Consider the following 25,022-nt stretch of genomic DNA (forward strand, 5'->3'; position numbering starts at 1 on the left):
GGGAGGGGGGAGGAGGGAGAGAGAGGGAGGAGGCGGCGGGGGCGGCGGCGGCGGCGCATGCGCGCTCCCGGGCGGGAGCAGCCGGGCCTGGGCCTGGGCCTGGTCCTGTCGTGTCCGTCCTTGTGTGGGTCCTTTCGCCTCCCCTGGTCCCGGGAGGATGAGCTGGCTCTTCCCTCTGGCCAAGAGCGGCTCGTCCCCCGCGCCCGGCGGCCTCACCAGCCTCCAGCAGCAGAGGCAGCGGCTCATCGACTCCCTCCGGGCCGCCCACGCCAGGTGACCCCCCCCCCCCTCCCACCCCGACCTCTGACCTCTGACCCCTCCCGGGCCGTCAGAGCTCGGACCTTCTCGGTCTCCCCCTTCCCCCCCCCCCCCCCATTCGGTCGCATTTATTTCATTTTCATTTATTCATCTAATAGCATTTATTGAGCGCTTACTATGTGCAGAGCACTGTACTAAGCGCTTGGAATGGACAATTCGGCAAAAGATAGAGACAATCCCTGCCCACAGCGATAATAAGGGTGGTGCTTAATAATGATTAATACTAATAATAATAATAATAATGTTGGTATTTGTTAAGCGCTTACTATGTGCCGAGCACTGTTCTAAGCGCTGGGGTAGACACAGGGGAATCAGGTTGTCCCACGTGGGGCTCACAGTCTTAATCCCCATTTTACAGATGAGGGAACTGAGGCACCGAGAAGTTAAGTGACTTGCCCAAAGTCACACAGCTGGCAAGTGGCAGAGCTGGGGTTTGAACCCATGACCTCTGACTCCAAAGCCCGTGCTCTTTCCAGTGAGCCACGCTGCTTCGTAATGTTGGTATTTGTTAAGCGCTTACTATGTGCCGAGCCCTGTTCTAAGCGCTGGGGGAGACACAGGGGGATCAGGTTGTCCCCCGTGGGGCTCCCAGTCTTCATCCCCATTTGACAGATGAGGGAACTGAGGCCCCGAGAAGTGAAGTGACTCGCCCACGGTCACACAGCTGACAAGTGGTAGAGCCGGGGTTCGAACCCATGACCTCTGACTCCCAAGCCCGGGCTCTTTCCAGTGAGCCACGCTGCTTCTGCTGATTGTGAGGAGCTGCGTGGCTCAGTGGCAAGAGCCCGGGCTTGGGAGTCGGAGGTCATGGGTTCGAATCCCGGCTCGGTCACTTGTCAGCTGGGTGACTTTGGGTAAGTCACTTCACTCGTCGGTGCCTCAGTTCCCTCATCTGTAAAATGGGGATGCGGACTGTGAGCCCCAAGTGGGACAACCTGATTCCCCTGTGTCTACCCCAGCGCTTAGAACAGTGCTCGGCACATAGTAAGCGCTTCACAAATACCAACATTATTATTAATAATAATAATGATTATTAAGCTGGGTGACTGTGGGCAAGTCACTGCGCTTCTCTGGGCCTCAGTGACCTCATCTGGAAAATGGGGATGAAGACGGGGAGCCCCGCGGGGGACCACCTGATAATAATAATAATGTTGGTATTTTTAAGCGCTGACTATGTGCCGAGCACTGTTCTAAGCGCTGGGGTAGACACAGGGGAATCAGGTTGTCCCACTTGGGGCTCACATTCTTAATCCCCATTTTACAGATGAGGTAACTGAGGCACAGAGAAGTTAAGTGACTTGTCCATAGTCACACAGCTGACAAGGGACAGAGCTGGGATTCGAACCCATGACCTCTGACTCCCAAGCCCGGGGTCTTTCCACTGAGCCACGCTGCTTCTCTGATGACCTGATGACCTTGGGTCTACCCCAGCGCTTAGAACAGTGCTCTGCACATAGTAAGCGTATAACAAATACCAACATTATTATTATCATTATTAAGCACTTACTGTGTGCAGAGCACTGTTTTAAGCACTGGGGGAGGGAGGTGACCCCCGCCCCCCCGTGGAGCTCACAGCCCTAAATCCCCATGAGGGAACTGAGGCCCGGAGAAGTAATAATAACGATACCAATAATGGTGGTATTGGTTAAGCGCTTGCTATGTGCAGAGCACTGTTCGAAGCGCTGGGGGAGTTACAGGGGCATCAGGTGGTCCCACGGGAGGCTCACAGTCTTCATCCCCATTTTACAGATGAGGGAACTGGGGCTCAGTGAAGTGACTCGCCCACAGTCACCCAGCTGACAAGGGGCAGAGTGGGGATTCGAACCCATGACCTCTGACTCCAAAGCCCAGGCTCTTTCCACTGAGCCACACCGCTCCCAGGCCTGGGCAGTCAGAGCTCGGACGTTCTCGGCCACCCCCCATCCTTCATTCGGCCGTACTTATTCATCACAGTAATAATAAGGGTGGTATTGGCTAAGCGCTTACTATGTACAGAGCACTGTTCGACGCGTTGGGGGAGGGAGGTGCCCCCCGTGGGGCTCACAGCCCTAAATCCCCATGAGGGAACTGAGGCCCGGAGAAGTAATAATAAGGGTGGTATTGGTTAAGCGCTTACTATGTGCCCAGCACTGTTCGAAGCGCTGGGAGAGGGAGGTGGCCCCCCCCGTGGGGCTCACAGCCTTAAATCCCCATGTGACAGTGGAGGGAACTGAGGCCCGGAGAAGTAATAATAATAATACTACTAATGGTGGTATTTGTTAAGCGCTTACTGTGTGCAAAGCATCTTTCAAAGTGCTGGGGGAGGGAGATGGCCATGTGGGGCTCACAGCCTTAAATCCCCATGTGACAGTTGAGGGAACTGAGGCTTGAAGAAGTAGTAACAATAATAATAATAGTGTTGGTATTTGTTAAGCGCTTACTATGTGCCAAGCACTGTTCGAAGCGCTGGGGGAGGGAGGTGGCCCCCCCGTGGGGCTGTGAGAGTTGAGGGAACTGAGGCCCGCAGAAGTAATGATAATAATAATGTTGGTATTTGTTAAGCGCTTGCTATGTGCCAAGCACTGTTTGAAGCGCTGGGGGAGGGGGATACAAGGGGTTGAGGTTGCCCCCCGTGGGGCTCACAGCCTTAAATCCCCATTTGACAGTTGAGGGAATAATAATAATGTTGGTATTTGTTAAGCGCTTACTATGTGCCGAGCACTGTTCTAAGCGCTGGGGGAGATACAGGGGAATCAAGTTGTCTTGATTCTATTTAGTTGCCCTTGATTCTATTTAGTTGCCATTGTTTTTACGAGATGTCCTTCCCCTCGACTCTATTTATCGCCATTGTTCTCGTCTGTCCGTCTCCCCCGATTAGACCGTAAGCCCGTCAAACGGCAGGGACCGTCTCTATCTGTTGCCGACTTGTTCATTCCAAGCGCTTAGTACAGTGCTCTGCACATAGTAAGCGCTCAATAAATACTATTGAATGAATGAAAAGCTGTCCCACGTGAGGCTCACAGTTAATCCCCATTTTACAGATGAGGTAACTGAGGCACAGAGAAGTGAAGTGACTTGCCCACAGTCACACAGCTGACAAGTGGCAGAGCCGGGATTCGAACTCATGACCTCTGACTCCCAAGCCCGTGCTCTTTCCACTGAGCCAGAGGCCTGGAGAAGTAAGAATAGTAATACAATAATGTTGGTATTTGTTAAGCACTTACTTTGTGCAGAGCACTGTTCAAAGCACTGGGAGAGATAACAGGGTCATCGGGTTGTCCCACGTGAGGCCCACCGTCTTCATCCCCATTTTACAGATGAGGGAACTGAGGCACAGAGAAGTGAAGTCACACAGCTGACGAGGGGCACAGCTGGAATTCGAACCCATGACCTCTGAGTCCCAAGCCCGGTGCCAATACTGCACACTGCCAATAATAAGGATGGCGTTTGTTACGCGCCTACTACGTGCAAAGCACTGTTCGAAGCGCTGGGGGAGAGGGATACAAGGGGATGAGGTTGCCCCCCGTGGGGCTCACGGTCTTCAATCCCCGTTTGACAGTTGAGGGAAGTGAGGCCCGGAGAAGTAATAATAATAACGATGGTGGTATTTGTTAAGCGCTTACTATGTGCCGAGCACTGTTCTAAGCGCTGGGGGGATACAAGGTGATCAGGTTGTTCCACGGGGGGCTTGCAGTCTTCATCCCCATTTTACAGGTCACCGAGGCCCAGAGAAGTGAAGTGACTTGCCCAAAGTCACAGAGCTGGCAAGCGGCGGAGCCGGGATTGGAACCCATGACCTCTGACTCCCAAGCGCGGGCTTTGTCACTAAGCCACGCAGCTTCTCGCTTCTTCCCCGGGCCCCGCACACCCCACCCCCTACTCCCACGCTGATTACAGCCCTGCCACACACCAGCCGGGAGGACTCTGAGAGGTCATCGGCCCTCAGGGAGAGAGAGATGAAGACTTAATAATAATAATAATAATAATGATGGCATTTGTTGAGCGCTTACTACGTGCTGAGCACTGTTCTAAGTCATCGGCCCTCTGAGGTCATCTGCCCCAGGACCGGTGCCCGCCCCTCCACCTGGGACCTGCGGAGTTGGGGGCTCCACCCCCCAGGCAGCCCGGGCCATGAGTCCCCTCGACGGCAGGGAACGCGTCTACCTACTAATTATGGTATTTGTGCGGCGCTTACTATGTGCCCGACACTGTACTAAGCGTTGGAGGGGATACAAGCCCAAGGGGTCGGACACAGTCCCCGTCCCACACAGGGCTCCCAGTCTCCATCCCCGTTTTACAGATGAGGTGACTGAGGACCGGAGAGTTGAAGTGATTTGCCCAAGGTCACCCAGCAGACAAGTGGCAGAGCTGGGATCAGAACCCATGACCTTCTGACTCCCAGGCCCCTGTTCTAGCCATTACACCATGCTGCTTCTCTGATATAGTATGCTCTCTCACTGCTCTGCACACAGTAAGCACTCAGTAAATATCACAGACTGAGAAATCCTTGGGATTGCCATACCACTCCTCTCCCCACCTTTAAAGTCTTATTAAGGTCACATCTCCAAGAGGCCTACCCCGATTAAGCCCTCCTTTTCCTGGCTTCTTCTCCGATCTGCATCGTCTGTGCCCTTTGGATCTGTACCCTTTGGGTATTCACTATTTGCCTCACTCACTCCACAGCACTAATAGTAATAATAATAATTATGGTATTTAAGTGCTTACTATGTGCCAGGCACTGACCTAGGTCACATCTCCAGGAGGCCTTCCCCGATTCAGCCCTCTTTTCCCTGGCTTCTTCTCCCATCTGCATCTGGATCCTTGGATCTGTACCCTTTGGGGATTCGATATTTGCCTCACCCTCACTCCACAGCACTAATAATAATAATTATGGTATTTAAGTACTTACTATGTACCAGGCACTGACCTAGGTCTCATCTCCAAGAGGCCTTCCCCGATTCAGCCCTCTTTTCCCTGGCTTCTTCTCCCATCTGCATCTGGATCCTTGGATCTGTACCCTTTGGGTATTCGCTATTTGCCTCACCCTCATTCCACAGCACTAATAATAATAATTATGGTATTTAAGTGCTTACTATGTACCAGGCACTGTCCTAAGTGCCGAGGTGGATACAAGCAAATCAGGTTGGACACAGTCCCTTTCCCATATAGGGCTCACATTCTCAGTCCCCATTTTACAGATGAGACAACTGAGGTACAGAGAAGTGAAGTGACTTGCCCAGGGCCACAAAGCAGACAATTGACGGAGCTGGGATTAGAACCCATGACCTTCTGACTCCCAGGCCCATGCTTAATCCATCATGCCGTGCCCACTAGTTTACATTTCTATAAATATATTAATTAGTGTCTGTCTCCACCTCTGGACTTTCAGTTTGTGATGAGTAGGGAACATGTCTGCCAACTCTATTGTGCTCTCCCAAGCGCTTAATACAGGGCTCTGCACACAGTAAACGCTCGGTACCGCTGCTGCTGATGACGGTGATGACGGTGACAAAGACGTCGCCCGTCCTTCCTCCCGTTCCACCCGGCTCCGGGGCCCTGGACCCCAGTTGCCGAGGCCTCCCGAGGCTCTGGGAAATGACCTTCATTTAACAAACGCATGTGGGGAAACCGAAAGGAAACCGAAAGAGCTGTCAGAGGAGAGCTAGGAAAGGGGCAAGGAGCAGCCACCTCTGACTCCGGCCCCCTGACCCCCACCCCCGGATTCACAACGCCCTTAGGCCAAGTTCTGATCGCCCCATTGGGCTTCCTGTGGCCACCCCTTCCTCTTTTCTCCTCTCCCCTTCCCTTCCCCTTTCCCTTCCCCTCCCCCTCCTCCCCACGACCCCGCAGCCTCCCCATCCCGCTCAGCCGGGGGTCCCGCGGCCCTCCTTTTCTACCCCCACTCGGTGACCCCCGTGAAGCCTCTGACAGAGGGCCAAGGGACGCAATATGAATTCCGAACAGCATTTTTCTGGGGTGATGATTTGCGCTCCTGTGGCCTCTGAAGAGTTTGGAGGTCTTATTTAACTTGTGGAGTATCCAAACCCCAGAAACCTCTGTAAAGCCCTTTATTCAAAGGATCGTTTCTCTTAAAGAAAAAGCTATGATGCCTCCCTTCCCGTCATCACTAGTGAAATAGAGCTCAGGAGGCATTATTCATTCATTCAATCGTATTTATTGAGCACTTAACTGGGTGCAGAGCACTAAGCACTTGGAATGTAAAATTCGGCAACAGAGACAATCCCTGCCCGACGACGGGCTCACAGTCTAAAAGGAGGGGAGTTAAAATGTTAAATAAATTTGTACTGGATAGGCACCTGTCTCCTTGGGTTCATTTTACAGATTTTTAATTTTGTTTCCCAAAAAGACAATGAGACAGAGCAAGACCAAACAAGAAAGCTCGAGTAGACTGTGAGCTGTTAGGAACAGGAAACATGTCTGCTAATTCTATTGTACTCTCCCAAGCGCTTAGTCTAGGGCTCTGCACATAAGTGCTCAATAAATATGATTGGTGGCAGGATAAAATACATGGGATCTAGAGAGAGACACTGAAATTGCTGTGGTGTAACTGAGTCCTCAGCTGCCCTTAGTTGCCATTTCATTCAGAATTCTTTTTTTCATTTGTAATGATGTGGAACCAAGGTTTGGGAAGGATGAGGATTTTCATTTTCTAAATAAACGCAAATAGCTAAACAGGTCAGTTGAAGTACCCTTAGTTTTTTCTTTGGTTATTTGTGAGAGGGGCTAAGTGCTCCACCCACTTTTTTTTTAATTGGTTTCTGTCATAATGCATGCACACATAGTTCAAATGTGAGTGTTCTGATGCTGCGTAAAAGGGGTGGTGATTTTTATATGTTGTGATTGAGCTATATACTTTTTTAAAAGCATCTTTGATGTTGGACATTCGGGTGGCTGACTTGGAACCCTGGCACATGTATGATTTCAGTCCTAATCGGGAATTATTTGTTATCTACGTGTTGCAACAATAATTAATGATCGCGGTGTGTGTGAAGCACTGTGTGCCGGGCACTGGACCGAGCACTGCGATAGACGCAAGATCATCAGGTCAGGCACCGCCCCTGTCCCACACGGGGCTCATAGGCTACTAAGAGGGAAAGGGAACGGCTATTTTACCTCCATTTTTCACACATGAGGAAACAGGCCCAGAGAATTTAAGGGAATTTCCCTTAGGAAAGAGGCAGAGCCGCTATTAGATCCCAGATCCTCTGCATCCCCGGCTTTGCTCTTCCCACTAGTGCGCGCTGCTTCTCAGAGCTGATGTGGCCAAGCCAGCCTGTATGATTTTGTTTCTCCTACAATGAATATGTCATACATTGGTAATAATAATTCTTTTGTTAAGCGCTTACTGTGTGCCGAACACTGCACACAGTCCCGGAGTAGGTGCAAGGTAATCGGGTCAGGCTCAGGTATCCAGCTTTCTAGTGGAGGAGAGAGGTTTCATGAATCCCGGCTCTGCCCCTTGTCAGCCGTGTGACTGGGCAAGTCACTTCACTTCTCTGGGCCTCAGTGACCTCATCTGTAGCGTGGCGCAGTGGAAAGAGCACGGGCTTTGGAGTCAGGGCTCATGAGTTCGAATCCCAGCTCTGCCACTTGTCAGCTGTGGGACTGTGGGCAAGTCACTTCACTTCTCTGTGCCTCAGTTCCCTCATCTGTAAAATGGGGATGAAGACTGTGAGCCCCACGTGGGACAACCTGATTCCCCTGTGTTTACCCCAGCGCTTAGAACAGTGCTCTGCACATAGTAAGCACTTAACAAATACCAACATTATTATTATTATTATTAAAATGGGGATGAAGACTGTGAGCCTCACGTGTGGGACAACCTGATGACCCTGTATCTCCCCCAGCGCTTAGAACAGTGCTCTGCACATAGTAAGCGCTTAACAAATACCAACATTATTATTATTATATAATGTTACATTTTTAAAATTATTATTATTATTATATAATGTTAATAATATTACCACAGTGAGAGATGTCTCACATAGTCTGGACTGTGGTTACGGGGTCTCACCTTCCCTGCCTCTTCGGTGGGAATGGATAAAACTCCGGGTTTTCACTGTGCTCAATTAGGGCTCCCTAAAGGTGATTTATTCCTGTTAGTGCTCCTGGAAATCGGAGACAACTCCCCTCCTAGCCCTTCGGTCACCGTTCTTTCAGTCACTGCAGTTTCCACTAGACGCGACTGGCAGCTTGTTGTGGGCAGGAAACACATCTACCAACTCTGTTATATCGTACTCTCCCAAGCGCTTATTACCATGCTCCCCGAGTCTGCTGTGTGACCTTGGGCAAGCCACTTAACTTCTCTGGGCCTCAGTTCCCTCATCTGTAAATTGGGGATTAAGACTGTGAGACCCAAGTGGGACCACCTCATTACCTTGTCTCAACCCCAGCGCTTAGAACAGTGCTTGGCAAATAGTAAGCGCTTAACAAATACCATCATTGTCGTCACACAGCACGGGCTCAATAAATACGATCGATCAATCGATCTCCCCCTTCACCCGCGTGGCCTAGTGGAAAGAGCATGGGTCTGTGAGTCAGGGGACCTGGGTTCTAATCCTCACTCCACTATTTGGCTGCTCTGTGATCTTTGGCAAGTCATTGAATTTCTCTGTGCCTCTGTTCCCTCATCTGCAAAATGGGGGTCCAATCACTGCCCACCCTCCTACTTAGACTGTGAGCCTAAGTGGGACTTGATTATCTTTCATTCAGTCGTATTTATTGAGTGCTTACTGTGTGCAGGGCACTGTACTAAGCACTTAGTATCTACCCCAGCGCTTAGTATTCATCGTATTTATTTAGTGCTTACTGTGTGCAGAGCACTATAGTAAGCGCTTTGGAAAATACAGTACAACGATAAACAGGGACAATCCAGCAGCGTGGCTCGGTGGAAAGAGCCTGGGCTTCGGAGTCAGAGGTCATGGGTTCGAATCCTGGCTCTCTCCCTGGTCAGCTGTAGAGAAGCAGCGTGGCTCAATAGAGAAGCAGCGTGGCTCAGTGGAAAGAGCATGGGCTTTGGAGTCAGCGGTCATGGGTTCGAATGCCGGCTCTGTCCCTAGTCAGCTGTGTGACTATGGGCAAGTCACTTAGCTTCTCTGTGCCTCAGTTACCTCATCTGTAAAATGGGGATTAAGAATGTGAGCCCCAAGTGGGACAACCTGATTCCTCTGTGTCTACCCCAGCACTTAGAACAGTGCTCTCCACATAGTAAGTGCTTAACAAATACCAGCATTCTCTGTGCCTCAGTCACCTCATCTATAAAATGGAGATTAACTGTGAGCCTCACATGGGACAGCCTGATTCCCCTGTATCTACCCCAGCGCTTAGAACAGTGCTCTGCACATAGTAAGTGCTTAACAAATACCAACATTATTATTATTATTATTATTATTATTATTATTATTGTTATGAGCTCACAGTCAAGAGGGGTCCAGTCAGTACGGTTCTTGACACACAGAAGGTGTGCAACGTATTCCACAATTATTATTTTGTTTCCTAGGCAGACTTGGGTGGAGGGATGAGGGGAAATCTCCTCCCTCAGCCTCTACTTCACTCTTCATGATTTCAGACAGAGTTCATTCATTCAATAGTATTTATTGAGCGCGTACTATGTGCAGAGCACTGTACTAAGCGCTTGGAATGAACAAGTCGGCAACAGAAACGGTCCCCGCCGTTTGACGGGTTTACGGTCTAATCGGGGGAGATGGACAGACAAGAACAATGGCGATAAATAGAGTCGAGGGGAAGAACATCTCGTAAAAACAATGGCAACTAAATAGAATCGAGGCGATGTACATTTCATTAACAAAATAAATAGGGTGATGAAAATATATACGGTTGAGCAGACGAGTACGGTGCCGAGGGGATGGGAAGGGAGAGGGGGAGGAGCGGAGGGAGATGGGGGGAAAAGAGGGTTAAGCTGCGGAGAGGTGAAGGGGGGATGGTAGAGGGAGTAGAGGGAGAAAAGGAGCTCAGTCTGGGAAGGCCTCCTGGAGGAGGTGAGTTTTAAGTAGGGTTTTGAAGAGGGGAAGAGAATCAGTTTGGCGGAGGTGAGGAGGGAGGGCGTTCCGGGACCACGGGAGGACGCGGCCCGGGGGTCGACGGCGGGATAGGCGAGACCGAGGGACGGCGAAGAGGTGGGCGGCGGAGGAGCGGAGCGTGCGGGGTGGGCGGTAGAAAGAGAGAAAGGAGGAGAGGTAGGAAGGGGCAAGGTGATGGAGAGCCTCGAAGCCTAGAGTGAGGAGTTTTTGTTTGGAGCGGAGGTCGATAGGCAACCACCGGAGTTGTTTAAGAAGGGGAGTGACAGGCCCAGATCGTTTCTGCGGGAAGATGAGCCGGGCAGCGGAGTGAAGAATAGACCGGAGCGGGGCGAGAGAGGAGGAAGGGAGGTCAGAGAGAAGGCTGACACAGTAGTATAGCCAGGATATAACAGCCCATAGCGGTAAGGTGGCCGTTTGGGGCCGCCCCTAGGAGTGGAAGGCGCAGGGGGGTCCTGTGATTTCCCAGAGGTGGCTGATGGGGAATCGTAATCGGGAGAGGGAGGAATCCGGGGGTGCATCCTGAAGTGCATCCTGGAGGAGTGGCCCTTAAAAAAGATTTTGGAGGAGGAGAGGGAAGTGGCTTGGCTCGTACGAAAGAACTAGAAAAGCAGCGCGGCTCAGTGGAAAGAGCCCGGGCTTAGGAGTCAGAGGTCATGGGTTCTAATCGCGGCTCTGCCACCTGACAGCTGTGTGACTTTGGGCAAGTCGCTTCACTTCTCGGTGCCTCAGTGACCTCATCTGTAAAATGGGGATGAAGACTGTGAGCCTCACGTGGGACAACCTGATGACCCTGTATCTACCCCAGTGATTAGAACAGTGCTCGGCACATAGTAAGTGCTTAACACATACCAACATTATTATTATTATTATGAGAACCCCAATCAATCCATGGCATTTTCTGAGCACTTTACTGTGTGCAGAGCACTGGATTAAGTGATTTGAAGCGTACCACAGAGTTGGTAGACACATTCCCCACCCACAAGAGGCTGACTGTCTAGACAGTGGAATGATTTGTGAGCCCTAACCTAATCGGTACTGACCTGTCCGCTCCATGGAGGGTCAGTCGTGTTTATTGAGCGCTTACTGTGTACAGAGCACTGTACTAAGCACTCGGGAGAGTACAACAATATGACAGACAAATTCCCTGTCCACAACGACCTTCACAGTGTTCCAGGATGAGTGTTCACAGCCAAGGCAGTGACCGTTGGTTTGCGGGGTGGGCCAGGGCTGGGACGAGTTGGGCCGGGCTTGAGGGCGGACTTGCCAACTCGAGCCTTTGCTGGGATGGACCCTGGGGGGCGGTCCCATTGTACCAGACGGGGTCTGGGGCTGGCTTCTATTTCCGGGGGACAACCACGGGCCGCCCACTCTGGACTTGTGACCCGGGACTGAGCGAGAACCGGAACAGCCTCCAAAAGTGGGGTGAGTCCCCGCTGGCCCAAGCCACCTGCCCGGTGTGCCCAGGCCTGGGGTGGGTCACGTGCAAGATGGCCCATTCAAGAAAAAAGTTTCATCTTGCTCTTGTAGTGGTTAATGTTAAGACCCACAACCAGATCATCTCATGCTCGAAGAAAGTATAAACATTAGTTTATAAGAAATATGTATACATTATAAAAATTTGAATATGTGTTTTCCCCATTGACTGGAACCTCCTCGGGGGCTTTGTCTTTTTTTGAGAAGCAGCGTGGATCAGTGAAAGAGCACGGGATTGGGAGTCAGAGGTCAAGGGTTCAAATCCCAGCTATGCCACTTGTCAGCTGTCTAACTTTGGGCAAGTCACTTAACTTCTCTGTTTCTCTGTTACCTCATCTGGAAAATGGGGATGAAGACTGTGAGCCTCATGTGGGACAACCTGATTACCCTGTATCTACCCCAGGACTTAGAACAGGGCTCCACACATAGTAAGCGCTTAACAAATACCAACATTATTATTTTTCCACAGTTCCATGCTTCCCTTACCCCGGCCATTGCCTAATACAGTGTTCTCTATCCAGTAGGTGCTAGATCAGTAGCGGTGCAGATGACCGAGTAAAAAGGGAGGTCATCGAGCTTTCGGTCACTGCCGCTTAGTGTTCTTTTGCCCAAGTTCTCCAGCGATGTTTCGTTTTTGTTTTGCCACGTGCCGGGTCGGCCAACCACCCCCTGGCTGCGAACTATGTCTTCTTCCAGGGCACGGTATTTCGGTCGCATTCCTGGTCCTCAGTCCCTGCTGGCTCTCGGCCCTTGGCTTGCCACATGCTGTTCATTAGAGGAGGGTCCGCCCCATCAACTGGTGATAATTCCCTTTTTCTTTCTTCCCACAGCATAGCTGAAATACAGAAGGATGTGGAGTACAGATTACCATTCACAGTAAACAATCTGACAATAAATATTAACATGTGAGTAGAATTTCCCATTTTTTTAAATTGTTTTACTGGCAATAACAATTCCTCTCCTCAGTTGCTGCAGAGGAGAGAATACATTGGCCCACAAGCTTGTTCCAGTTTTCATTTAGAAATATGATTCCAGATGAAAAGTTAGGAAAAAGAACAAATCCTGAATTTGCACAAACATCTTTGCAATTCTTTCAGGGACTTGCGCTTGAATTTATCTGAATTAAGCCTTAGAATCGGGAGACAGACAACAAAACAAAACTAATAGACAGACATCAGTACCATCAAAATAGATGAATACTAGATATATACATATCACTTATAAAATAGAGTAATAAATATGTACAAATATACACAGGTGCTGTGGGGAGGGGAAGAGGGTAGAGCAGAGGGCACTTAATATGTGCCAAGCACTTTTCTGAGTGCTGAGGTAGATTCAAGGTAATCAGTCCGTGTCCCACCTGGGGTTTACAGTCTCAATCTCTGTTTTACACATGAGGTAACTGAGGCCCAGAGAAGTTAAGTGACTTGGCCAAGGTCATTCATTCAGTAATATTCATTGAGCGCTTACTATGTGCAGAGCACTGTACTAAGTGCTTGGAATATACAGTTCGGCAACAGATAGAGACAATCCCTGCCCAACAAGGGGCTCACAGTCTAAACGGGGGACACAGACAACAAAACATGTAGTCAGGCGTCAGTACCATCAAGATAAATAGAATCCTAGATCTACACACATCATTAACAAAAATAGAGTAATAAATAATATATACAAGTATGCACGTGCTGTGAGGAGGGGAAGGGGGAAGAGCAGAGGGAGGGAGTAGGGGGAAATGGGGCGTTCACAGAGCAGACAAGTGGCGGAGCCAATCTTTGCCCATTAGGAGCTCAATAGACTAGAGCTCTTAAAGGGAGACTGTTCTGGTTTCAGCCTGTACCTGGCGGAGCCCAGGATGTTTGGGGGCTGAGGGTCAGGGTTAAAGTTTGTTTTTTCTCTGTGGGCCACCTGACCGTCTGTCTTGTTGGTTAGGAGAGGTTGTTGTACCCGCTCACTCGTTAGCACTCGGATTTGTAGGTCTGAGAAGCCCATGAATCATACAGTGGCTTTGGAGAAGTTAGGGATGTCCTTTTTAAATACTGTGGGGTTTGAGATCTGGGCAGGAGGGAGAGGGGAAAGGAGGGGGAGCCAAACTAAGGAAGTCCAAGCTGCTGTGCCCGTTTAAGCAGAATGGCCTAGTGGATAGAGTATGAGCTGGGGAGGCAGAAGGACTTGGGTTCTAATCCCGGCTCTGCCACTTATCTGCCGTGTGACCTTGGGAAAGTCACTTTACTTGTCTATGCCTCAGTTACCTCATCTATAAATGGGGATCGAGACTGTGAGTGGGAGCGGGACAGTGTCCAACCTGATTAGATTATATCTCCCCAGCGCTTAGAACAGTGGCTGGCACATAGTACGCAAGTAACAAATACCATTAGGCAGCCAGGCTACAACACAGCCCGCACCAGTGCAGTAGACCCCTCACTGCCTGTCATTGCACCCTGGCATGACACACTTAGGAGGGGGAAATCTCTCAGCATGTCAGTAATTAGTACTTTTCGGTCTAGAGAGCTAATTTGCCAATCAGTCATTGGTATTTATTGAGCATATATTGTGTGCAGAGCACTATACTGAACCTTTGGGAGAGTACAGTACAACAGAGTTAGACAAGTTCCCTGCCTTCTTACACTCTAGAGGTCATGATTAATTCATTGAGAGCAGTTTTATTATTTCATAAAAAATCGACTTCAGACTTCTAGACCAGACATAGCAGTTCAGTGTTTGGATTTTGTTGTTTTGATTTTCAGGATGGTTCTGAAAGTAAGAATCATCCTGTAACTGTTGACTCCTTTGTCTGCTCTACTCCGTCAGATTACTTCCTCCTCAGTTTCCTCAGGAAAAACCGGTCATCAGCGTTTACCCGCCAATACGACATCATTTAGTGGACAGCCATGGAGTCTACATTTCCTGTCCGTTGCTAAAAAATGTACGTATTTGAGGGAAGTTATTGCAAGTGAAGCTAGCGGCTGGATAGCTGACGTTGAATTCTCTTTTGCGAGTGCTGATGTGTGAAGAGACCTTTATGCCGAGGGATTCTGCTATTGAGGTACTAGCGCTCGGAAGATTCTGTCCTTAGGACAGACTAGGGCTCGGGGCTCCCTGCTCTTCGATGGCAGCGTCTCCTGGGGTCACGTGCTCCTGGGATCTGGGTCCCGGGAGCTGTCCTTAAGCCGCCAGGAAAGACGACCCACTGGGTTGTGGGAGGGATACAGGGTTCTGAGGAAGTCTACATGTTGGGACAAGGTCCTGTGCCTCTTGGTTCACCTTCAATCAGCCAGTCAAATAGGTGGTATTCATTGAGAAGTGGCGCGGCTTAGTGGATAGGGCACAGACCCGGGAGTCAGAAGGACCTGGGTTCTAATTCCGGCTCTGTCTCATTCATTCATTCAATCATATTTGTTCAGCGCTTACTGTGCACAGAGCACTTTACTCAGTGCTTGGGAGAGGACAGTACAACAATAAACAGATACATTCCCTGCCCACAGTGAGCTTACGCATGTCCGCTGTGTGACCTTGGGCAAGTCACTTAACTTCTTTGGGCCTCAGTTACCTCATCTATAAAATGAGGATTAAGAGGGTGAGCCCCATGTGGAACAGGGACTGTGTCCAATCTACTAAACTTGTATCTACCCCAGTGCTTGGCCCTTAATAAGTGCTTGACAAATACCATAATTATTTTTTTTATTGGGCCCCTTCTGAGGGCTAGGCACTGTTCTAAGCACTTGGGAGAGGTCAGCTGTCACAGCTCAGAACCTCTGGCGGCTCGCTTACCTCGTCGATCAGAGAACACTTGGCCAAAATGTATAAAAAAAATTGTTGGGAGCACAAAGTGTACAGAGACACACACACACACACGCACCCAGAGGTAGAATGTGTATGTCACACACATACACACACACCCAAAAAAGATAGAACATGTGACTGTTGCTTTTTCTAAATAAAATCATGCCACTCCTTTCAGAGATCATTCTTCCAAATAGATCCTTGTGTTTTTGTTGTCTACTAGTTTACAATGCACTCAGACCTTGGAAAAATTATTCAAAGTTTACTGGATGAGTTTTGGAAGAATCCCCCAGTACTGGCTCCCAGTTCAACAACATTTCCGTAGTAAGTATTTGTAAAGAGATTTCTTGCTGAAGTTCGGCTCTTCATTTATGACATATCCCCACAGGGATCAAATTCACTTTGACCTATTCTTTGGTAAATTAATGAGCAAAAGCGCGAACTGGGTGGGGTGGGACGGTCAAGAAAAAACATCCCGTATATCCTTCAAAATTGGATTTGGGCCAGGAATGGGGTAGTCTTGACTATTTGTCCTGGGGAGCTCGCAAGGCAGCAAATGTCTCTGCCGAGATGAATGGCCAGTTTGTGTGGTTTGCCCAGTGGCTTCCTTCCCCGTGTCAGTGGCTTGCTTTCTTCCTGGCCCTTGCTGAGGCGTCTGGGCACCCAGAGCCAGGGGGAGGGGGCGGGGCCGCCGCTGTGTGAGGCACAATCTGTTCCTCTGGCTTGGTCCAGCTGCCCTGTGGTCCGAGAGCAGGTGAATCTCTATAGAAAATGCTCTTAGGCTAATCCTCAAGCTCCCACCGGTTTAAATGTAGTTCCCCATCAGTGACCCCAGGACCGGGCTAATCATAATCTCATTCAGTCAGTCAGTTGTATTTATGGAGCACTTTCTGTGTGCAAAGCACCATACTAAGCGCTTGGGAGAGTACAAGAGTACAATATAACAACAAACTGACACATTCCTGCCCGCAGCGAGCTCAGTCTCAAAGACTGCAGTCCAAGGCCCTAGTTCTTGTAGCTCTTGAAGATGCTGAGGAAAGAAATGTTTAAATCCTCCCTGCCTCCGTCTCCTCCTCACCGCTTCCCTTTGCATTTTTCCTCTAAACGCTTCTGTATTCATTTTGCTATCCCGTAAAACATGAGGCCCTCACCTTCACCTCCAACTAGTTCGTTCTTGATTATAAAAACATCGTTTCCTCTTTCCTTATATGTGAAAAAACCCAACTGTGGCTCCCCTGATTCCTCCGCCCTTCGCCCCATGACATCCGGGACGGAAGTGTCCTTGCGTCTCTGATGCTTTTCTGGGTGGCTCCTGGCCTCCGCTTTAACGCTTGGTTCACTTTTCCCCATAGCCTTGCCCATCCCTGTCTCCTGCTCACATTTGACATGGTTCACGGGGGTTTCCTTTTGCTCCTTCCATGGATCCTCCCCGGATTAGCCCCAACGTCGCCGGATATTAGCTGGTAGATAACCCACATCGGGAGGATAGTGGGCGGGCACCTGGACTGCCAGGGTCCGGGAGCATCGGCCAGAAACTGGGGGAAAAGCCTGCCAGGCAGCCGTAAAACGCGAGGCCCGGAGGCCGTTCCGACGGCGAGCTGCCTTGCCCTGATTTCATCCTCCCATCCTCCTTCCCTTCTCACAGCCTTTACAGCAACCCTGCCGGGATGGCACCGTTCGCTCCTCAGGGCTTTCCGTTTGTGCCCCCCTACCCGCCCCCAGAAGCAAACAGACCCGTCACGTCTGGCCCGGCGCCGGACCCCGCGGCAGACCCCGCCCCACCGGCCAAGCCCGCCGTGCCCACCTTCGCGGTTCTCTCCCAGCTGCCACTGCCCGTTCCCATGGCAGACTCTGCCGCGCAGGTGAGTGTCCGGGTCCCTGGGCTGTCCCCTCCCGCCCGCGGTCCCTCGGGCACCTCTGACTCCCTCTCCGACTTCCTCACAGGTGGGCCAGAACGGGTCCGGGTACAAGATGCCTGATGTTCCCGACGCGTTTCCGGAACTCTCCGAACTAAGGTGACGGCTTGGGAGGGATGGAGGTGTTCTTCATCTGGATTTTATGAGCAATTGTTTCATTATCCTGGTGGCCCAAAGATTATTGTCCAATTTTTTTCTGGCCCCCATTCAAGTATTAGAAAAGTTTATACACGGGGTAAGAAACCAACCGAAAACGCTGGTGTCGTCAGAGGTCGATACGATTCCTGTTGTGGATCCTGAGAAGGGAGGCATAAGGTTCCAGATCCCCGTCCTGACAGTAGGGTGGGAGCAGACAGCCCACCCCCCCCCCCCCCCCAAGAAGCAGCTTTGGGCTCAGAGTGGAGGCCAGAGCTGCCACTCTTCTATTCTTCCCTCTCACCCCCATGCTGTCTTTCTAAACCACAAGAAAGCTCATTATATCAATCAGTCATATTTATTGAGCGCTTACTGTGTTCAGGGCACTATACTAAGCCCTCGGGCGAGTAAAACGCAACCATATAACAAACATTCCCTGATTACAGTGAGCTTATATTCCATTCCTAAAGAGCTGACAATTTGTTTCCACTGGGTTTTGCCCACTACTATCCTTGTGATAATAAGCCCTGACACACTCTTGTGGAAACATTAGTAAAATAAACACCGTTTATACAGATCGATGGATCTATGGTATTTATTGAGCACTTACTGTGTGCGGGGCACTGTTTTAAGCCTTTAGGAGAGGACAAAAGAGTAGTAGGCCCTGGAGGAGTTTCCGGGAGGAGTTTCCGATCTGTTGATCCTCAGCTAACTTACCAAAATGACTAGAGGGAGTAGGAAAGGGCCTCATCTAATGGTTTGGTCCTTACCTTCAGGCCATTAACCTCTCTAAACCCGATTTACTTCCACCTTCTACAAGCCTGGAAAACATTTTTTTCTAACTCCTAGGAACGACAGACCCTAGCTTACCATGATTTTAGACCTCTCCTCCTGTACCTCTGTGTAATCGGGAGAAAGCAGACAGGAACCAACTCCTTGAGGTCAGGAAATGTGTTTTGCTTCTAGTGTACTCTCTCTCATGCTCACTAAATACCGTTGAATAAGTGAAAAATTCCAGTAAAGATCATATAACAATAGAAGAATCAACCTCTCCCAAAGCTTAGAGTGCTGTTTTATGATGTGTGTGTATGTGTTTGTTCATGTAAATATGTATACACACGCATACTAACAAAGGGACTCACCCCAAACCCCAGTAAAATAATATTATATGGGAAAAAAAGTCTTCTGCACTTAATGTTGAAAACATGTGGCAGTGAGGCTATCGCACCCCTTTTACCACGGCCCCAAGGGCCCCTGGCTCTCACCTATATCATGTCCAGAGGGGCCACCTGGCTCTCCCCTTTACCACAACCCCAAGGGGCACCTGTAAAACAACTTGTTCCATTACCTCTGGCTAATTTTTTCTCCCTGTGGTTCCAGCTTGTCCCAGCTGTCGGATATGAATGAGCAGGAGGAGATTTTGCTGGAACAGTTTGTGAATTTGCCCTACCTAAAAGCGGTCATTACAGACAAGGACAGCTTAGTAAAGAGCATCGAGGAACTAGCAAGTAAGTCTGCCCGACCCTGTAGCTTAAGGTTTCGGAGAAAATGGAAATTGTTTTTTCAGGAAATTAAACGTAAGGTTTATTCTTCAGGGAAAAACCTCCTTCTGGAGCCCAATCTGGAGACCAAACGGCAAGCTGTATTGGACAAGGTACCCGGGGGGTGGCGGGAGAGTGGGAAAGGAGGAGGGAAGGTAGGGCAGGGGGCAGAGGGAGGACAGGGAGAGGGATGGAACAAAGAGAAGACGAGGAAGAGGGGCGAGTGAGGTAAGGCAGAGGGGTGGGGGAGTAGAGGGAGGGGAGGGGGGTCGGGTGCAGGTGGAGGCGGGGGGAGGCAGCCGTCAGGAAGGCTTTGGGTTGACCCGAGTTCCGACTTCTCCCCAGTACACGCTTCTGATGCAGATGAAGTCTGCTTTTGAGAAGAAGATGCAGCGGCAGCACGAGCTCAGTGAGGTATTTTCCTGAGCCCTTTCCTTCTTAAGTGACCCTGCTTAAAAGTCCGCCGTTTTATATGCCAGCCTGCTGGCGGCAACACCTTCGCCCGGCAGAGAGCGAGCACAGCGGCCGAGCGCGTTGGTCAGACTCGCCGGGCAGCATGTGCAGAGCTGGGGTGACGTATATTTGGCCGGTCCCTTTGCAGGGCTCTGCTGGTGGAGAGACATGGGAACCAGCTAGTGGAGGTGCCCAGAGCCTGGGAGTAGATGCCCTGAGAAGCCCCTATTTTCACCTGCATTTCTGGGTTCTGGGGCTCCCAAGGTCGGCTATACACAGATCTCGATTTCACTTCGAAATGGGCAGGGTCCACGGCACCCCAACTCATTGGCCCGGCTCATCCCCACACCCCACCTCATCCCCAGCCCAGGCAGCCTTCTCCCCCACTCACATACACTCCCCACACCCCCACAAATCGGCCACCACCGGCCTGTGGGAGCTTTATCTTGGGAAAAGAGTTAGCACCACCCACCCATGTGCTCACCCAGCAGCTGAAACCGCACCTTTCTGGCTCCCAGCAGGAGCGAGACATCTATTCTTCCTGGGCCCCAGACAATGGGCCTGGGCTAGCGGTTTTACAGAACGTGTCAGTAGAGACTGGAAGAGCCCATCTTGCCACGGGGAGAGCAGAGCCGGCTGTGCCCCGGTATTGCGAGGTGGAGGTCATGACTTTCTGTCGACTGTAAGAGTTGTGGGATTGGCCTGGTCTGGAAGACTGAATGGGGGGCACTCCAAACTGGGGGCCGGGGGACCCACAAACATCCCAGAGGGAGGGTCAGGTTCTGCGCACCGTCTGGGTGAGGCAATCAGCGTGTCCGGCATGTCTGCAGATCAGATGCAGCCGGGAGGCACAGACCTCAAGTGGCTTGGCTCTTGGGAATTGCCCTTGCCAGTTTGCAGGCTGTTTTGGGGATGAGAACAGGGGCCGGGCTGGCGGGGCTTGGAAAAGCGATGGGAGCTACCGTATCACAGACAGGATTGGGGGGGGGGGGTGCGGGTTCAGAGCCGGTGCCCTGGCCGTATGGAGCCCCACCTGGGCATTTATCATCCCAGGTTGGCCCATCCCCTGGCACTCCCTCGCTCCTTTTTCCAAGGTCCATCGTGGTGGTGGCCCTTGAGGCGGTCACATGGCTCCCACAAGGGCAGACTACACTAAGACAGCCTCCTTCTTGGCCGGGCAAAGCTGGCTTACAAATCAGCACAAGACCCAGAGTGGCCTGGGCTGGGGGCAGCGGGGAGGGGATCACCCGGGAGTTTCACAGAAATCCGCCTGAGCGCGGCTGGGATGTCCCAGGGATGTCTCCTCTTCCCTTTGCCCAGAGGGTCAACTGGTGCTGTGGCGTGGTCAGGCCTGGCATCCCAGTGCCACAGCATGTGGTGAGGAGGCATGGGGGTCCTGGAGATGTGAGGGCCCAGAAAAGTGGAGGCGTGGTGTCCCAAGGAAGAGCTGAACCACACATCTCATGGTTTGATCACCTCAATTGTGCCCAAACCCAGGTGCAGTCCTCACCCTTGCTTCAACAGTATCTTAACAATAACAACCCTCAGAAAACTGTGTCAGTTCTCTCCTACTGTGCCAAGGCTCCACCCGTCCCTTCCCTAATCATCCTCACTACCCTTCCCAGCGGGACAGCCAGGAGCAGGTCACCCTGAGTATCTCCAGGGCAGGGATTAGGGCTTTTTGCTTCTTGGCTCTGCCTCCACACGCCTAGGAGAGGGCCGGACGTACCCGGAGGCATCTGCCAATTTTGCTGGAGAAGGAGGATCCGCAGATGAGCCACTTGGCCACTCCTTGGTGTCTTGGGTGTTTCTCTCTTCACTCATGTACACTGTCACTGTTCCTCGGGGAACTAAAAGGCTGCCCTTGCAAGACCTTGGGAAAGAACATGGGATTGAGAGGCAGGAGACCCACTTTCTAATTAGTAGTATTGATAATTATAATAACCATAATTAGGGTATTTTGTTAAGTGCTTACTAGGTATCAAACGCTATTGTAACCGCTGGGGTGGAATCAAGCTCATCAGGTTGGACGTAGCCCCCGTCCCACATGGGATTCAGTCTTAATCCCCATTTGATAGTTGAGGTAACAGGCACAGAGAAGTAAAGTGACTTGCCCAGGGTCTCACAGCAGACAAGTGGCAGAGCCAGAATTAGAACACAAGTCCTTCTGACTTCTGGTCCCGTGCTCTATCCACTCGGCCATGCTGTTTCTCTCATATTTCTACAGAGTCTTCTGTGGAAAGCACTGTATTAGAGCATGGCTTAGTGGAAAGAGCATGGGTTTGGGAGTCAGAGGACCTGGGTTCTAATCCTGGCTCCGCCACTTGTCTGTTGTGTGACTCTGGGCAAGCCATTTAACTTCTCTATGCCTCAGTTCCCTCATCTTTAAAATGGAGATTGACTGTGAGCCCCACATGGGACAACCTGATGACTGTGTATTTACCCCAGTGCTTAGAGCAGTGCTCGGCCCATAGTAAATGTTTAACAGATACAATAATCATTATTATTATTATTATTTTTAAGCATTAGGGAAAAAGACTTGGATGAGATAACAGATGTGCTCCCTGACCCTCGGGAAGCTCGCAGTCTAGGAGTAAGAGGGCAAGGGGATAGGTGACAGGCACAGGGAAAGATGTCCCTGGCCTGCTGTGGGACTGTGGGTGCAAATAACCTCTCTGGGACCTCAGTTTCCACCTGTGTAAATGTAACAGGCAATCCCTGCCCTCCCTCTATCTTGGACCACGAGCCCCACGCGGGCCTAGGACTGCGTCCGAGCTCATGTCCTGGCATGAGCTCATATCTACCGTGGGGTTGGCCCAGATGTAAAGTACCATAATGACTGTTACAGTGACAGAGCCCTGTAACTTCCTCTTTTAGAGCTGTAGCGCGAGCGCCCTGCAGGCCAGGCTCAAAGTCGCAGCGCGGGAAGCGGAGGAGGAGTCGGACACCATTGCAGAAGATTTCCTGGAGGGGAAAACCGAAATAGATGATTTTCTCAGTAGCTTCATGGAAAAAAGAACTGTAGGTAACATCGCCACGGAGTTGGCAGGAGCCCACGTGGCACCCAGTCACTGAGCCGCCTCGGGTGGCTCCACAGGGGTCGGTTGCCCTGGTTGGCCTGGGGCTCCCAGAGTGACGGCAGCTCCTGTTTGCGGGGCGAGGAGGGGGGAAAGGAGGCCGTTTTTTCCCCCGGGATGGGCCTCTTTCCAAACAGCGGCATCTGATCGTGGCAGAGTATAGGCAACGTCGAGTCTGTTTAGCGGGCACTGGTTTGGGGGGATGGTTCCTATGGACTCTGGGTGTAGAGGGGCACTAGGTGGGGCCAGTCTTGAAAGAGAAGTTGAGTCATCAAGGCTTAGGTCCCGGCCTGAGCTGAAGCAGCCTGCGGCTGATCTCTTGCAGGGAAGTCAGCGGCACCTGTCGAGTCAAATATCCTAAAGTCAGCCCGGAACACTTAAAATTCAGAACGTGAGGACCGGTGGGCATTTTGTCTACACTGTGTCACTCTTATTTCCCGGCAGTTTTGAGACTGAGCCCGATGTGGGATGGGGACCGGGTGACCGACTGGATCCTTCCGACTCTGCCCCGGCGCTCAGCACAGTGTCCACATGCAGTCAAGCCACGGTTATCCTTCTTTGAAAGTTCATCGTTCAGTCACTTAAATGTAGGGGAAATCACCGTGACTGGTGTTAGCCCACGGTATCTAGGGACGAATTTTCATCGTCGCACTTGCAAACTACAACGGCAAGTGAAAGAGCGACTCCACAAACTCCAACGGGGGCGACCGGCTGGGGCAGACTTGTCAGGGGCTGATGCGGTTCCTGCTCGTGTTTCTCGTCCAGGTGTGTCACTGTAGAAGAGCCAAAGAGGAGAAGCTCCAGCAGGCGATGGCAGCGTTGCCAGGCCAGCTGCATGCTCCACTCTAGGTAAGCCCCCTCAGCCCGGCTCCCGAGCGGATCTGCTCGCGTGCCCCGGCTGCTCCCTGCGGCGGCCACGTTGTGTGTCTGGATCGTCCCGGGGAACGCTGAGAGGGAGGCCTCGCTCTGCACAGGACTCAGCTCTTGAACAGCTCCCGGCGTGGCTGCCGCACGGGCCCGGGGGCGGTGGGGCTCGGATCGGCTGATTGCGCCCGCCGGCCACAGCGGGGCTACCGGGGCGAGCGGAGATCGCCCGGGTCTGAGTCCACCCCAGGACTAGGACCCCAGGAAGGCTGCCTGATGGCCCGAGAGCTCCCTGTGCTTCCCTGGTCCAAGCTTTGCCCTTTCCATGCTGCCACTCTTGGGGGAAGGCCTCGGGGCCATCCTTAGCGCCTGGGCCAGCTGGCAGAGCCCAGACTCATCCAACATCAAAAGAAATGTGTCTGGAGACAAGCGGAGGTGGCAGCAGTTGTCCAGCGGGCTGGGGTGGGAAGCAGCGGGGGGTGGTGGTTCCGAACTGCCTCAAGACACTCCTCCCCACCCTCCCTTGCACCTCCTCGGGGCTTCCCTCCGCCCTCCGGGGTGAATTTGAGCACGAATGGCTCTCCCCCAAGCAGACTCACTACTCAGAACAGTTTTCAGTGATCACTGTCATTCTCAACTAAAATTGAGAAATATTTGTTGTGTTTTCCAGATTTTCTTTTAAACATGAATTTCCAAGAAATGAATGAACAGACTGTACCAAGCACATTTTTTATATCTATGATTTGCAAAAAAACGCATCTCACCCTAATGGTTGTATTTGTAGGCCAGAGCAACTGTTTAGATTGCCTACTGAGCTGGGACTGTTTTGTATAAATTAGGATGCCTCCTAGGACCTTTGTTTCAAGAAATCTTTCTGTACACTCCTTGCACTAAAAAATGTTCCTTGTATTTATTATTGATAAAGTCCTGATCATATTTAAGTTTCTGCTGCTATTCCCAACCTAACTAGAGATTAAATTCCTCAGCACGTCATTTTTGGCTACACTTTTCCCTTTGATAAAATTTACCTCCTCTACTGCTGTATTTTGATCTTAAAGGATTGAACTGATTTCCTTAAAAAAAGAGAACTGTTTTTTTTTTTTCCTGCTCATTTTAAGAAAAGGACTCACCTGTCTCTGGAAGAGTTCTCCCCCCGACCCACCCTCCACCTCCCCAGCCCACCCCCCCCCCCCCCTTCCCCACTTTGTCTTTCTGGAATCCAAAAGAGCTGCAAGTTGTGTTTTGAGTAACCCAAGCCCACCAATGGGTCAGCCCAGCAGATTTCATCAGAATCCACAAAATGAAGTGTTTTCTCACCCAGCAGTGCCATCCACAAGCACCAAATTCATTCCAAGCCAGCATGGCAAGTGGGCATTCCGTGTGAAGAGGGCAGATCGGTGACTGGCCAGGTGTCATCCTCTGACA

The 25,022-nt window shown here is 51.0% G+C and overlaps 1 protein-coding gene across 3 annotated transcripts; it reads left to right on the forward strand.

Moving 5' to 3' along the window:
* Positions 1 to 51: 51 nt before the first annotated feature.
* VPS37A (VPS37A subunit of ESCRT-I) lies at positions 52 to 24,680 on the forward strand. Of its 3 annotated transcripts, none has more exons than XR_003763423.2 (12): positions 52 to 273; positions 12,662 to 12,736; positions 14,640 to 14,754; positions 15,835 to 15,935; positions 17,257 to 17,473; positions 17,556 to 17,626; positions 19,043 to 19,170; positions 19,258 to 19,316; positions 19,549 to 19,617; positions 22,534 to 22,681; positions 23,499 to 23,582; positions 24,268 to 24,680. XR_003763423.2 is itself a non-coding variant. In XM_029077067.2 (12 exons), exons 1-11 carry the CDS (start codon positions 158 to 160, stop codon positions 23,580 to 23,582), a joined length of 1,179 nt encoding a protein of 392 aa, XP_028932900.1. In that variant the 5' UTR covers positions 53 to 157; the 3' UTR covers positions 24,268 to 24,680. The 3 variants fall into 3 exon arrangements, 2 of the variants coding, with proteins under 2 accessions (XP_028932900.1, XP_028932901.1); XM_029077067.2 differs by having other exon boundaries at positions 53 to 273; positions 22,534 to 22,677; XM_029077068.2 differs by lacking the exon at positions 12,662 to 12,736 and having other exon boundaries at positions 53 to 273; positions 22,534 to 22,677.
* The last annotated feature ends 342 nt before the right edge of the window (positions 24,681 to 25,022 follow it).

This window comes from Ornithorhynchus anatinus, chromosome 12 (genome assembly GCF_004115215.2).
Source record: "Ornithorhynchus anatinus isolate Pmale09 chromosome 12, mOrnAna1.pri.v4, whole genome shotgun sequence".
Taxonomy (NCBI): domain Eukaryota; kingdom Metazoa; phylum Chordata; class Mammalia; order Monotremata; family Ornithorhynchidae; genus Ornithorhynchus; species Ornithorhynchus anatinus.

What these genes read in the sequence shown, in the direction of transcription:
- VPS37A (XM_029077067.2), top strand. Translation starts at nt 158, where the DNA reads ATGAGCTGGCTCTTCCCTCTGGCCAAGAGCGGCTCGTCCCCCGCGCCC. An exon ending in CTCCGGGCCGCCCACGCCAG is followed by an intron (nt 274 to 12,661) that starts GTGACCCCCCCC and finishes TTCTTCCCACAG; the next exon opens with CATAGCTGAAATACAGAAGG. An exon ending in CCGGAACTCTCCGAACTAAG is followed by an intron (nt 17,627 to 19,042) that starts GTGACGGCTTGG and finishes CTGTGGTTCCAG; the next exon opens with CTTGTCCCAGCTGTCGGATA.